This window comes from Lycorma delicatula, chromosome 12 (assembly GCF_047948215.1).
Source record: "Lycorma delicatula isolate Av1 chromosome 12, ASM4794821v1, whole genome shotgun sequence".
NCBI classification, from domain to species: domain Eukaryota; kingdom Metazoa; phylum Arthropoda; class Insecta; order Hemiptera; family Fulgoridae; genus Lycorma; species Lycorma delicatula.
This window is the reverse complement of record NC_134466.1, coordinates 20,555,539-20,571,069: the sequence shown is the minus strand read 5'-3', so window position 1 is coordinate 20,571,069 and position 15,531 is coordinate 20,555,539. Positions and strand designations below refer to the sequence as shown.

At 30.6% G+C, this 15,531-nt stretch overlaps 1 protein-coding gene across 30 annotated transcripts in view; it reads right to left on the bottom strand.

Moving 5' to 3' along the window:
- Positions 1–15,531, bottom strand: part of LOC142333452 (uncharacterized) — a 238,602-nt gene that overhangs the window by 96,660 nt on the left and 126,411 nt on the right. For 28 of the 30 annotated variants that reach the window (XM_075380590.1, XM_075380591.1, XM_075380569.1 and 25 more), the window contains exons 2-3: positions 6,260–6,316; positions 1,019–1,054 (exon numbers count right to left, since the gene is read on the bottom strand). The exons of the other annotated variants lie outside the window; for them this stretch is intronic. In XM_075380590.1, the coding sequence (XP_075236705.1) occupies positions 1,019–1,054; positions 6,260–6,316 (93 nt within the window). The remainder of the gene's footprint in view (positions 1–1,018; positions 1,055–6,259; positions 6,317–15,531) is intronic. 30 annotated transcript variants of the gene reach the window in all.

Genomic DNA, 15,531 nt, shown 5'->3' with positions numbered 1-15,531 from the left:
TGATAAAGTTTTCTGTAGAATAAATCAGAAAAAACTTATGAAAAAGAGTGAATAAATACGAAATGAATACGAAAAAAGATTGTCCCATAAGAACCGATCCAAACGTTTAAAATCATTTTATAATAACAAAAATTATTGTTTTTTGCAACAATTATCCATATCTGGGTTTATAGTTTAATATGCCAAATCTCCGGGCGATGACGCCCAGGCCTTTTTCGTCCACAAAAAAAAATGCCAAACCGCATTATTAAAATATGTTTTACTTATTGGTAGAACAAAACTAGTAACCTGTGAAATATTACGTGTAACGGAAAACGATTAACGGTACTCTGGGTTTGTAGGAATCGCCTGCTTGGGGCTATTGCCATACCTACTATAATTTTTTCTTGTCAGGTATATTTAATTACGCAGAGCATTGGACCAACTAAAATCGATATTTTCAAACGGGTGTTATATCTGGATCGTTTCTCTAAATCGAGCTATAGGTTGGAGAATCAATCAGAATACATTAACCTATTCAGCGGTAAGGTAAATCGATTAAAGATCCTTGAGACAGCTAATAACCGTTATCTATACTAACGATTTAAAATATTCGTCCTGAAGATATAAATATTTTAATGAGAAAAATTTTGGAAGGAGAAATTTATTAAATTTACTTCAAAATATTATAAATGATGAGGACAAATTTACGGCAGTTTTATCAAATTTAAATAGTTTGACAATAAGCTATATTTATCTTTAGTTTGCGGAAAAGTAATGAATAAAGAAATGAGGGTTGGACATTGAAAAATTAAGAACAGGTGCTTTAAATCGTTCTCTCATTTATGTAATTGATTTTGAGCTGAATGTTAGTCGCGATTAAATATGACATATAATTTTTATACAGAGATGGATTTTATGTTTTAAATGTGTATCTAACCGTTAACATTTTGTTTAGTAAATAACAGATTTAAAAACTTATTTGTGCATGTGACTTTAAAAAATAAATAAAATTAACTACCTCTCATTGAATACTTACCCTAGAAATCCCATTTTCGCCTCAGCTGTATGACAACTGTGATAAAAAATGAATATTTAATTAATTAATACTGATCGATAGTAATCTATAAAAGGTGATCATAAATATATTACATATATATATATATATATATATATATATATATATATATATATATATATATATATATATCAAATGATTATTTACAAAATAAGCACAATAATAAACATATTTTTGCTATTTTTTCACATCCATCCATCGGTTTCAAAAGAAGGAAGAATTTTTATTATTAAAATAAAACTTCCACTATATTGCTACCACTACATAATATATATATTTTATTAGCTTATTTTGTAATAAATTGAGATTCTTCGTACTTATAATTGAAGTCAGATTACTAAAATAAAAAAGTGTTAAATTATAATATAAAATAATGCGCACACTAATCTAAAATTATATTACAGTAAACAAAATTACATACTGCATTACTGCAATTACTGCAATTACTACATTCTGCCGAAAGATGCACTAACTATTTTCAGTGAGCTCGGGGTAAGAGTCCGTTAATAATCAAGTAGAACATTTGTTTACAACAATTTAACTGAAGAAATTTATAGGTTTCTCTCGAAAGTTTCAATCATTAGAAAGCATTGGAAATGTACAACTGGTAACACTGTCTGCAATTTGGCTATCTCTAGATCGTTTCGGGGCAGAATAATAAAATTTGTTTTACACCTATTCCCGCTGAGATCATAGATTTTCTGTCAAAAGGAAATCAAATCTATCTACGCTGTATTGTGGTGTTACTTTTGTGATGTAATACTTGTGCACTGATAACAATAAATTCATTGAAATCTGCATTATTTGTAGTTTAAAATTTGCTTTTATTTTCGTTATGCAAAAGCTATAGAATTTCTTAATTGCATTAAAATAATTTTCCTATCATTATATTATAAGATTTTACTAAATTTTCCTCTGTTGTTTAAAATATAATCGCTAATTATCACATTACCATAATTTTTCAAAATAATATACAAAATGAGCAACATAAAACCGAACCCATTATGAAACAGCTACCGAGCACTACTTATGAAAGACTCTCACACAACTAGCGCGGCTAGTGAATGTATATGTTACTACTGATTATTGCCGCCGTTTGTCAGATTGTTACGTGTCAGGACAGTATTTTGTTGCAGTGCGGTATTGTTTATTGCAGTTGTGTTTGTGTGTAAAGTCAGTTATTTTTACACGGATTTGGTTACTAGATAATGGATAGCGGTGTTGTTGATGGTTGGGTTTCAATTTACCGCACATCTCAGGAATGGTCGAACTGAGACTGTACAAGACTACACTTCATTTACACTCATACATATCATCCTCATTCATCTTCTGAAGTATTATCTGAAAGGTAATTACCGGAGGCTGAACAGGAAAAAGAAGTACAAGTTGTGTTTGTGTAAAATGCCTTAGTCAATCCAGGACAGGATAGCTATAGTTGAGGCCAATAATCTTTCTCGGTCGTTTGTAAAGAATCACAAGTATTCGTAGAATAATTTCCGAATGCCTACACCAGCGAAGAGTAGCAAACACGAGTTACGAGTACGCCAATTTAGTTAAAAATTGGCGTACAACAGGTTCAGTTTCAAATGAAAAACTAAATAGGCAACTTGCCGATAGGACTCCACAGACAATTGCCGATGCTGAAAGAAGAATTACTGCCAGTCCAAAAATCGCTACGCAAGTTATCCCAATAATCTGGTGTTAAATACACATTTTTTTCGAAAAATTCACGAATTAAAATTGAAGCAGTACCGCTTTACAACTGTGCAACAACCGAAGGAGACAGACAAACCGAAATGACTTCATTACTGAAACAGGCTTCTCGAAAACATTGTTGGTGGGCAGACTTCTCTACTTCCGATTTTTTACCTTCGGGTTACTTAAAGGAGAGAGTTTATTCATATAATTCCCACAATATTAATGAAATGAAGATGAACATTCAACGACAAAAAACCGCAATTGACAACATTTACGTCAAACGACTCTCGATATGATCAGTCGAGCACAAAAGTGCATCGATTCCCAGGATGTTCATTGTGAACATCTTTTGTTGCAATAAGGTAAATAAGTGCAACATTTAACTTATTTTTTACGTTTTTCTTATTTAATTTATTCGTATCATTCAGAAAAATTCATTCCAACATAACCTACCGATCCTGTAGCGGTTACGTTATGGGTTCGGTTTTATGTTGCTCACTCAGTATCTTACTATAACTAAAATGTAATTCCTACAAATTTCTGATATGTTGTGTACACTAATCATAAAACAACACAAACACACTGAAACCGGAGGGAATATGAATCAATGCTGAATATATTTAGTTCAGTTTATATACTTGACTGGATCTGTGGAAACTGATAATTTACGCATTGAATATATGTCGTTTTAAAGATTTGTAATTTTTCTTTAATAAATGTAAAAACGGATAATCAAATATTATTTGGGAATAATGAAATTCTCAGAGATAAAATCTTTAACAGAAATAATTTATAAATGTTTGCTAAATTATTACCGAATATATCTTCCGTATTCTGGAAACAAATCGAATAAATAGTGAATAAACTTGTTACTTAATCTGACAGGTCATATGCATTCATGGATGTTTTATATTTCAGTAGTTTAATCCTTAAGGTTTTATTGTTGAAGATAACAAATTTATTTTTCATAGTTTCCTGAATAACTATCATTTTAGCTGACGTTACCTTGGTTTATAGGGAGCTATATGAGATGAAAGATCAGAAATTTTTCAATGTAAAGATAGAGAATGTGGGAAATTTATTAAAAGGTACTTAAAGGAAAGGATTGATACTAACCGGAGCTAGATAAATTGATTAGTGAGGAAACGGTGGCCGGTTAAACTTTGAAGTAACTTGTTACCATCTTTTTACGATAAGTAAAAAATGAAAACTTGTAAGTTACTGACAAACTACTTGAAGTTTCAGGTTTCTTTGAAATCAAGTGATACTAAAAGAATTACTTAAAAAAAAACAAAGAAAGCCGATAATTAGCTAATCCTAACATTAAATAAATATTTTTTTTTTAAATTAATTATCTATTATTTTTTTAATAATATTGTAAATAATGATATCTTTTCCTTTATTTTCGTCATTTTAATTTTTTACTAATGAAATTTTACAGAATAACGATGCACTACCGGAAACATAGTATGATGTACTACTCTAAGTATTCAAGGTTAAGTATGGCTATGCTTGTATATATTAGTATGATATAATGATATACAAATATTTAAAAAAGGTTTTTCATGAAAATTCAAGAAAAATAGTAATTAAGAAAACTTAAGAATTAAACTGAAGGAATTTCTTGATTTCAGGGTTGATTAGCTCTTGGTAAAGGAATCAGGATCACCTGTGCAGTAAAGGTCTCTTTACAGAGTTTCTTTGCTTTCCTTTATTATTTTAATGAAGACACGTAATTTACACTTTTACTTTTCTTGAAAAAACTTTCTTTCAAACAAGTTTCGCAAGCAACATTTTGGGTCATGAAGGTGTGTTAACTAATTTAATCCCTCAACTTAATTTTTCTGTCAATTATCCATTTTTAAAAAAATTGAAAGTTCTTAAAACAGCAAAACAAACATTAAAACTTTTATGTATATATTTTATATTATTGCAATATTTTAATTATATGAGAGGTTATCTCTAAAGTAAAGACCGTTTTATTGTAAAAAAGTTTATTCTGAAAACTTTATAAATTTCTTTTATTTCTCTTAAACTACATACCTTATACTAATTCTCTATATAATCGCTACATGAATTAAGTCATTTATCGTAGCGATACACCAGCTTTAATATACCCTCGTCGTATTCTTCCGCCAGAACATTTACCCACTGATTAACAGTATTTTTAGTTCATCAGTATCCGCGAATCGCTTACCACTAAAAAATTCTTTCAATTTCTCAAACAAATGGTAATCAGACGGAGCTAAGTCCGGACTATATGGTGGTTGATCGTAAATTTCCCATTCAAATATTCTAAATGTGGACATGTGCAATGTGTGGACGTGCATTACCGTGCAGCAAGACGATGACGTCGGTCAGGCGCCCACGTCGCTGATTTTGAATGACGCGCTGTAACTTATGTAAGGTTTCGAAGTAGGCTTCTGCAATTATAATCGTTCCACGCGGCATGAAATCGATCAGCAGTGAAATCGATCATGCCAAACCGATCCCAAAAAACTGTGGCCATCAGTTGGTGTCCAAACGACTGTGGCTTTCCCTTTGTCGGTCTGGTTGGTGATGTAGGATGACGCCATTCACTTGACTGCCCTTTCCTCTCTGGCGAGTAATAAGAAGTCCACATTTTATCGCCGGTAACAATTAAATTATGAACTCATTACTTTTCTACATAGCGCATCAAAAATTCCGAAACAGATCCTATTCGGATTTTTTTGTGACTTTCCGTTAAGATGTGCGGCACCCGACGTGCAAAAATCTTTCTGAGCTCTTGAAACATTAGGAAAAAGAAGGGCCAGGTCGGAAATCGTTGAGCGACGATGTTTTGTGATTTCATAATTGACCCATTTCAAAAGTCCTCGGTGATTATCGGGACCTCTCCGAATGTTCTTCTTCGTGCGCATTAATTCTGTTATTTCTAAACCACTTCTGACATTTCTTTCATTCATTACATTATTACCGTACACAGCAACCAACTGCCTATGAATTTCAACCGGCTTAACTTTTTGTTGGTTTAAAAAACTTATGACCACGTATTTCACGGTCGGCGACAACATCGATTTTCCTATTCGTTTTATAACGTAATTACTCACACGTAATCAAAGATACTACAACGCGACAACTTACAAATAGCAATGCAGTGTGTACAATATTAGCGTGGCCATGAACGACACGCGTTCACCAACCTTAAGGAGATAAATTTCCCTGCGGTCTTTACTTTAGAGATATCCCTCGTATAAATCGTTTGTACTATGTAATTCAAAATCGTAATTAAATTCAGCAGACCGAAAGTAAACACACGTAATAATCCTAAAATTTGTTTAATGTAAAGCTGTTTTGTAAACATACTGTGAACATTTTTTTTACATTTAAATCGCAGCGGGCATACCTTGAAATTAAAAAAGTACTATTCGATTACATGTTATACTGCCGATGCTATAATTTATAAAAATATAGAAACAATGAACAGATGGATTTATATATATCACATATATATATTATAAATACCTTCCTCGAAGATCTGGGTATTTTTCATGCTGAACATACGTTTCAGATGTAAATATCCTGAAATTTAAAAAAGGAAATGTAATATATTTTAAATCTACATTTACTACATATTATTTATTAACTTAAATTAACGCTGTCAAGATAAACAATACATCGGAAACTATCCCATAACGGATATCCCATAATGGTTTAATTGTAATAATTTTCATGTTTTGAGACTTATCATTATTAATAGAATTGTAGAAATTCTACTTTAGCTTCTGTAGCAATATTAATGTTAATATTTTTTATTTGCATTAATAATTTTTTTTCATTATTGCTGCGTATGTTAAGCAATAATAATTAGCTAACAAAAAAAATCGAACAAATCTTTCTAAAGCTGTACAATTCTTTATGATATGTTAATGTTTATATTTAAAAAAACGTACAATGATGGAATTTTTTTGATTTTTGTCAATCAACCCATGGAAGTAACTGCACATATGAAAAGAACGAACAACACTCTCAAAGAAAGAAAGAACTGGGGTAATAACGAAAATTCAAGAAAAGGAAATATAACCAATCCTAATCTATCTTACCCTCTGAATATTATTACATCGGAGAATAGGTTTAGACATTTAATAGATGTAAGGCCTTTAGAATCAGAGCGCTAAAACAAACTCTCCAATAGTTTTTGATTTGGTGATAAACAATGTTTGTCTAATTACAATAATTAAAATAGTACAAAACTTGTTGCCATTAATACGTACTTATTATTTACTCATTAATACTTAGTCATGCCGCTCCACTGCAAAATTTCCTTACCGATAAGCCAATATATCTTTTCTGAGATAAGCAATCGTGAATCGGTATCCAAAAGTTAAATACTCGGAGAATTTGTCCCTGACAAATACAGCGAAGAAAGGATTCAAGGTCAGTACTTGGGAAAATGTGCCTTGCTAAGTAACTAAAATAAAGGGTCACTGCAGAATAAGAAATTAGGAAGAAGACTAACATATAACTGTAACTATGACTAGCATATAACAGAAAACAAAAAATAAATTTTAAAAAAGAAATAAAAAAGTAATTATTGCACAGGAGTAAGACCAGAAATACTGCGTGCAATTGAATTCCATTCTCTGAACGGTATTGGACATATGAAATGGATTAAGATTGTGGGGAGGAGAATATTAAGACGAGTTCTTGGATCCAAAGTGAAGGAATGTACAAAATGGAAGATGTAATGAGAAAAAGGAGGCAAAACTACTTCTTACACTTATACAGAATGGATGGAGGAAAGCTAACTAAAACTATCTTCAACTACTTCTATATATATATAAAAACCATAAAAATCACTGGATGGAGAAAACAATTAAGAATATTGTAGAGGTGAACATTGAAGAACAAACAATTTTTTGCAGTAGAAATTCAGAGAAAAAGATAAAAGTTTGAAGGTTTTTAAGGATGGTAACAGAAGAGAAGGAGCGGGCCACTTAGAGAAGAGAAGAAAAGCAGCGATAGTTTCAATGAAGTATTTCGGAGAATCTAAGACTGTGAATAAGAATGAGAACAGTACAACCTTAAAAAGTATTGTTATATGTAATTCGTAGATGGTCAGACAGAAATAAGGATAATTTTTGTTTATTTTATTATTAATTAATTAAATTGTAAACAAAAAAGGGTGTAATTAAAACATTTTTTTAAAGTTAAATCTTTAAAAAAAATTATTTACCTTTCACGTTTACAATGTGCGGTAAAGTAATTTTGCAACTAATTTTAATATTGTACAAAAATTATAATATTTTCCCCCGAAAAATACAGAAAAAAATACCGGCTGAATAGTCGATATACCTGTTAGCATCTTGGCTTCGGATTATATTAACTACTTAATGTTTTAAAAATTAATTAAGGTAGAGGAATTCCAAAGTGTGCTTGTATGGTGCAAACGATGTAGGCCCTAACTACAAACCAAATATCCTGTGAAATTTATAATATTATGCCGATAAATTGGGAACAATATGTCCTAAATTTGTTTAATACTGTAATCGGCTGCGTGTTTTTACTCCTTCTGTGAAGTAAAGGTAGTATTTTGATCGCGAAAAATTTCGGTTTTCTGATTTCAACGGAAATTTCTATTTTGACCATTCGGGAATCCATTTTGACTAGTTTCTTCGTGACGTCTGTACGTATGAATCTCGCATAACTCAAAAACGATAAGCCGCAGGATGTTGATATTTTGGATTTAGGACTGTTGTAACATTTAGTTATGCGATTCTTTTTATTGCAATCGACTGAATCAAAAGTCTCCAAAAATATATATATATATATATATATATATCATATTCATATTTATCACCTCTTAATTTTTTTTATTCTTCCTTGGTTCTTAACGTTTTCTTCTTCATAGTCATCTTCTTGTCATTTTTTTGAGATATATTTCTTAATGTTATCTTTCATTTTGATTTTTCACTATTCATCGAAAAATCCAATAATACAAACGGAATATTTTACACAGTAAGGTCGAAATTAACATTTGCAACCAGTATACAGTACTTCACTAATCGGAATAATTTAATTATTATTAACTATTATTTATACGACACACCAGAAATCTGAAAGGTTTGTTAATCGGTAACTCACGAAGATACGAATAATACTGATCTAGTAATATCAGTAATAAAGGGAATTTTACTGTATACTAATATTTCACGTAAGATTTTTGAATTAATAATTGGATAAATATTTGTTGATATTAAAAAGTAATATTTCAGCGATTATGGTACTATTCACTTTATTAAAGAATTGGAGGATCGTATCACACTTTCAAATTAAATAAGTTTAAACCAAGTGCAGCAAAAAATGTGTATATGTAATTTAATAAGCGTCCAAGGATGTCATGCTGTGTCAAAATCAGATTTTTCTAGATGAGCTGGTCAAAGAGGTCAAAGTAAGAGATAAAACCGATACTATTAACTAGAGAGGGATCGCTCTTGATAAAAACTATTGTCAAATACTTTACATTTGTTCTAATCAGGAGCGGTGGTGGAAAACAGGAAAATTTTGCCGTAGAAGCAGAGTGGATTTAGGTATGATAAAAAATACATCGATAATATTTTGCTTCTTAGTCCCCTGATTAATATTAAACTTAGGTAAATGACAAAAAAGTTAATCGCTGTATTTGTTTATTTTTAAAAGCGCATTTGATACCGGAAATAATAATAAGTTATTTTAAAAATTATCCAGCATCGGTTCAAATTACAAAATTGTAAATATTTAAAAAAGATAAATAATTCTAACTCAAAAAAACCTTAAATAATGATTAAATTCAGCTAAAAAAGGCAATTTCAGGGCGGCTATATTTCATCCTTGTTATTTCCATTATTTACATAAGATTAGCGTAATTTTTTGAAGAGAATGTTGCAAATTAGATTAATTTTTTTTATTATCTTGTCATCCTTTCGAATTCATAAAAATTAAAACACATTTAAGTGGCAATATTAGCACAGCGCTTTTATATTAAAAATAAGACAGAGAGGGAAATGTAAAAAAATGAAGCCTATAAAAATGAAGAAATTGAAAGACTTGATAAATAAAGATACTTAAAAGTACTTTTTTATCATCAGGAATGATTCATAAGAATGTTGATTATATGATTAAAAAAGCTATTGTTTGGAACGGCGACTATTTTAGGTTATTTAACTAAGCATTTATAATACAACTATATAAATTAATGTTTCACTTAGCAACAATTTTAAAAGTATATACCAGATTACTTTCGAAGCCGTTACTCCATCATCAGGGATTTCCCAAAATATGTTAATTCAAGTTCAAATGCATAATTATATTTAGAGTAAAATTATTACGTTCATAATAGTCGGTCGTCAAGAAACCAGACTATTAGAAAAATTTTATATATATATATTTGAATAAAAATAAATTGAATTAACAGGTCAGATTCGATAATGATATCCTTTATGAACAAATTATATAATAATTAATTATGAATAGGTTGGTTACATTTCATTTAATATTAACTCTATTTCATAAAAGTCGCAAATCTCTTACAAACATGACGTTACACTCTTATTGACAATTTAATTTTATTTCTTGATGATGGAGTAACGGCTCCGAAAGTACTCGGATATATACTTTTAAAATTGCTGGTAAGTGAAAAATTAATTTATGCAATTATAGGTTATGTTTGGAGCTAAATTACAATTCTGGTTAAAGAAAAATACGATTTTAATTTGATGGTGGATTCAGTTTTTTTTATAGGAATCCGAAATCAGGGCACTTTTGTGTTTTGAATAATTACATAAAGCAAAATATAGAGTTCTGAACGCTCTATTTCAATAGGAAAAATCCATTCTTTAACCGTTACATTGGAACGGAATTGGAAGTACAGCATTTAAGAAATACCAGTTCCAAAAGATTGCTATCGTGGTTAATTAAAATATCAATTCGAAGATTGTCTATGCTACGGCAGATGATGCAGGATGTTCGACGTGGTAATGCACTCTGTTACGATTGTTGCAATCAAATCAGAAGATATTAAATGCAAGCAAATCGGAACGGAGAACAAATGTTAGCCACAGAAAAGGGAAGGATGTTAGAGGATTTTAATAAACACCACAAATTACTGGATTCTGAACAATTCGTAATTCGAATTGTAGACAATCGACACAATGCCCTGCGCAGTCCATATATTTTTTTAAAATGGTATTTAAAAATACAGGTTAATAGTCCTGTTAAAGATTTCGAAAAACAAATTTCTAGATTATATTTGAATAATAGCGTAAATAAATGTGAGTATATTGATAATTGTACAATATGCAAGTTATAGTTTCCTCAAAACTTGGTAAACGTTTTTATTAGAACTTCCACTGTACCGACCATAAAGGAATGAATACTTATTATGTTACACGTGTGAGAATAAAGATAAGTGCCAAAACGTAGAACATAATTTCTGATAAAGAATATTGATCGTGTAAACAAATTGAGGTATTTTACTATTGGGTCTTTAAAAAAATTAGATAATTTATTTTAAATGATGTAAAAAATAATTGGAATAATCTCTTAAATATATGAAGTATATATTTTATTTTTTGTTATCTGTTATTATTTTTATTTATTTTTTATTAATTTGACATTAAGTGTAAATAAAATAGAATAACTATGTATTATTCTTATTGTTGTCTCATGAACTAGTATAATAAGAGAAAGTCATTGTACGTATGTATGTTTGTTTGTTAGACGTCCGTACCGCAACATCTGAGGGATTGATTAGGAAAGGGAACATTGTTACATTGTTACTATTATTTCCGAACACTATCATATTTTGGAAATTTGTAAAATATCCTAAACGTTTATACAAAATTTTGGGTTATTCTACATTATTTTACGTTATAGCACTTTTATTAACTGGAACTGTTAAAAAATACGGAATTTTCCGAATGTTTGTAGAATATTCCGCATCATTCCTACTACAAAGAAGATCTCAAAAGTTTTTCATAAATATAAAACGGGTGTGTGTAGTAGCACATAAAAGTGCGTAGATTAAGATCGAAGGCGAAGTGTAAAACTAAATTTCTTGACATTGAATGAATTCATAATCACTCAATGTTATTTAAAATGAAAAATATTATTGAGAAGTGTAAAAAAATTACCGTACTGAACGGTTTTAAATGGACACGTAAATCTAACAGTGAAATACAAACGAAAGCCAAGAAATCAAAGATTTTGCGAGCAGATGAAACGGATGATGAATGACAGCAACGGTATCAGAGTATGAAAGAACGTATCAAAGGCTGCTGAATCTGCAGACCAACGGGAACATCGTTTACAAGAAATGCAGACATTTCTTCGATATCACTTCGCGAGAAACAGAATTTGAGGACCGACGTGAATGCCCGTCTACAGGCAAAGCGGATCTAAGCTTTGCTGGTTAATTAAATTAAATTAAAATAAAATTTTATATGTTTATATAGCTGCACGTATATAATACATTTGTACAAATTTGAGTAGTTGCATTGTTATTGTACTGTATTTTATTCGAATGTCCAAAACACATGTTCTTTTTTCAAACTCCTCGCGTTTTCATTCTAACCACACTGTTTAGGGTAATAAACAGGCTAGTTTTGAAATGTCATTTACAAAAAGGTGCGGTAAATAACTTAAAATCTAATAATGTTTATAAATTGGTTACACCGATTTATAAAACGAAAGATGTCAACAAGTGGGCGGAATAAACTGAAGTGTTATATGAAGGAAATGAATTCGAAACTGTGTTATAGAGGAAGAACAGGAAGTCGAAGAGGATGAAATGGAAGATACAAAACTGAGTAGGAATTTAAGAAATTGTTACAAGATTTGAATGATAGTAAGGCTCCTGGGACAGACGGAATATCTGCAGAATTTCTGCGCAGTGCAAGTGAGGAATCGATAGATAGATTATACAAACTGGCGTGTCATATTTACGAAAAAGGGGAAGCTCCGTCAGACTTTAAAAAGAGTGTTATAGTTATGATACTAAAGAAAGCAGAAGCAGATAAATGTGAAGAACACAGAACAATTACCTTAACTACTCAAGCATCAAAAATCTTAACTAGAATTCTGTACAGAAGCATTGAAAGGAGAGTGGAAGAAGTATTAGGAGAAGACCAATTTGATTTCAGGAAAAGTATAGGGACAATGAAGTAATTTTACAGCTCAGATTAAAGTAGAAGGAAGATTAAAGAAAAAACCAACATACTTGGCATTTACAAAATTAGAAAAGGCATTCGATAACAGAGACTGAAATAAAATGTACAGCATTTAAAAAAAAAATTAGGATTTAACTACAGAGATAGAAGAACTATTGCTAACATTTACCTAAACCAAACTGCAAGATTAAAATCGGAGAATATAAGAAAGATACCGTATTAAAAAAGGGAGTCTGACTAGGGTGTTCCCTATCTCCGTTACTTTTTACTTTTTATGTAGAACTGGCAGTTAATGATGTTAAAGAACAATTTAGATCCGAAGTAACAGTACAGGTGAAAAAATAAAGATGCTGTGATTTGCTGATGACGTTCTACGCAAGAACTTCCGCATGAAAACAAGCAAAAACAAAAGCAAAGGAATGAAGTAGAAATAATAGATGGATCACCAAATATAAAAACAGGAAGAGAAAAAATTACGGAGGTAGATGAATTTAGTTACATGGGAAGTAGAATTACTAAAGATGGATGAAGCTTTTAGTCAAATATATAATTGTTTACATCAAAAATAAATTTAAACGTCAGTAAAACAATTTTGAAAGTATATTTGAAGCGTAGATTTATATGGAATTGAAACTTGGACGAGAAGAAAAAATTACGAGCTTTTGAAATGCGTTGCTATAGCAGAATATTAAAAATCAGACGGATGGATAAAGTGATAATGGAAGAGGTGTTGCTGCAAATTGATGAAAAAAGAAGCATTTGCAAAAATATAGTTAAAAAAATAGGCAGACTTATAGGCGACATCTTACGGTATCCTGGAATAGTCGCTTTCATAGTGGAGGGACAGGTACATAGGAAAAATTTTTCCAGCAGGCAACGTTTGGAATATGTAAAATAAATTGTTAGGGATGTCGGATGTGGGGGGTACACCGAGATGAAACGACTGGCACTGGATATGGAATCTTGGAGAGCTGCATCAAACAGTCAAATGGCTGAAACCAAAAGAAGGAATACAAAGTAGATTTGTGTTCGTTGACAAAAGTTACCGACAATTTTGCTAAGAAAGAATTGGAAGGGCTTAGAAATAATTATGAACCCGAGCAACGCCGGCTTCACAAGCTAATTTATGATAAATATGTAAGTTATTGTTTGTGATTAATATGATTCATGCGCTGTTCGTACATTGCAACATAATACTATATTCTGAACATAATAATTATATACTGAATATCAGTTTTATATTTTGAAATATCTTTTCAATTCTTTTGTTGCAAGACCTTAAAGATCTTAAACATCAAATAAATGTTTCGTTATGTTGAGATCAGTAATGAAAATCCCTTCATTATTTAAATATGAAGCGTTAATTAATAGTATGCAGCAGAGATATCACAATAATTCGGACGTATATTAGGGGAGATAGTACGAGTAGGTCGGTGAAATTCCGTGGAACAGGTTTTTTTTACATTATTCCATTGTGATTCAGAACATAGTACAGGCCAGTCAAAAAATAAACTTAAACGTTAACGTCAGAACCTAAACCTAACGTTTACCTAAGCTTATGATCGGAGAAATAATTATTCAACTGAGTAAAAGTTTTTTAGTCAAAACTGCTCCAATCTTTTTAAAAAATGTTTCTTCTTGTACGGATTTATCCGTTAAATTTGGCTCTACATAAGATGGCTTACATACAAAAAAATGTATTTATAAAAATTAACATAACAAAAATGTTGTTTGTACGACAGACATTCTCGTTTAAATTTCATTTGCTCTTTCCCTGTAACCGAAAATATATATTTTTTCAAATTATATGTTTTAACATATAGTACTTAAACTGAATACTGATTCATCGTATATAAATCGTGGATGAACAACTCTTCTTTGAAAGACTGTCAACAAGTTTTACAATACCTTATACTGACCATATATCTAACGACTATTTTTTCTATCCTAATAATGCTTTCTACATTTTTTAGTGTTCGTAAATAACCTTCAAATTGAAAAATCTCATAAATTATCAAACTTCGGGTATATGAATTGGAAAAATTTGATTAAAGAAAAGATCAAAATTAATTTTTTACATTTTGTCTTCATTCATTTGATAGGTTTGATGAATCTCACCAAGATTCCCTATCTACAACTAGTGGTTTCATTTCGGTATTCTCCCTACATCCTACATCTCTACTAATCTGTTTTACATATTCCAAAGGTTGCCTGCCTGCACAATTTTTCCCTTCTACTTGTCCTGCAATATCATAGCGAATATTCCAGGATGCCTTAATAAGTACCCTACAAGTATGTCCCTTCTTTTGACTATAATTTTTCAAATGCTTCTTTCTTTATCAATTCCTCTCAACACCTCTTCAATTTTCGTTTTATCCACCCATCTGATTTTTAATATTCTTACTATAGCAATCAAAATGTGGGTACACAACTATATGTTACAACAGTCCTAAATCCAAAGTATCAACATCCTATTGCTAAACGTTTTCGAGTTATGCGAGATACATACATACGTACAGACGTCACGCCGAAACTAGTCAAAATGGATATTTCCGTTGAAATCTGAAAACCGAAATTTATCGCGATCACAAT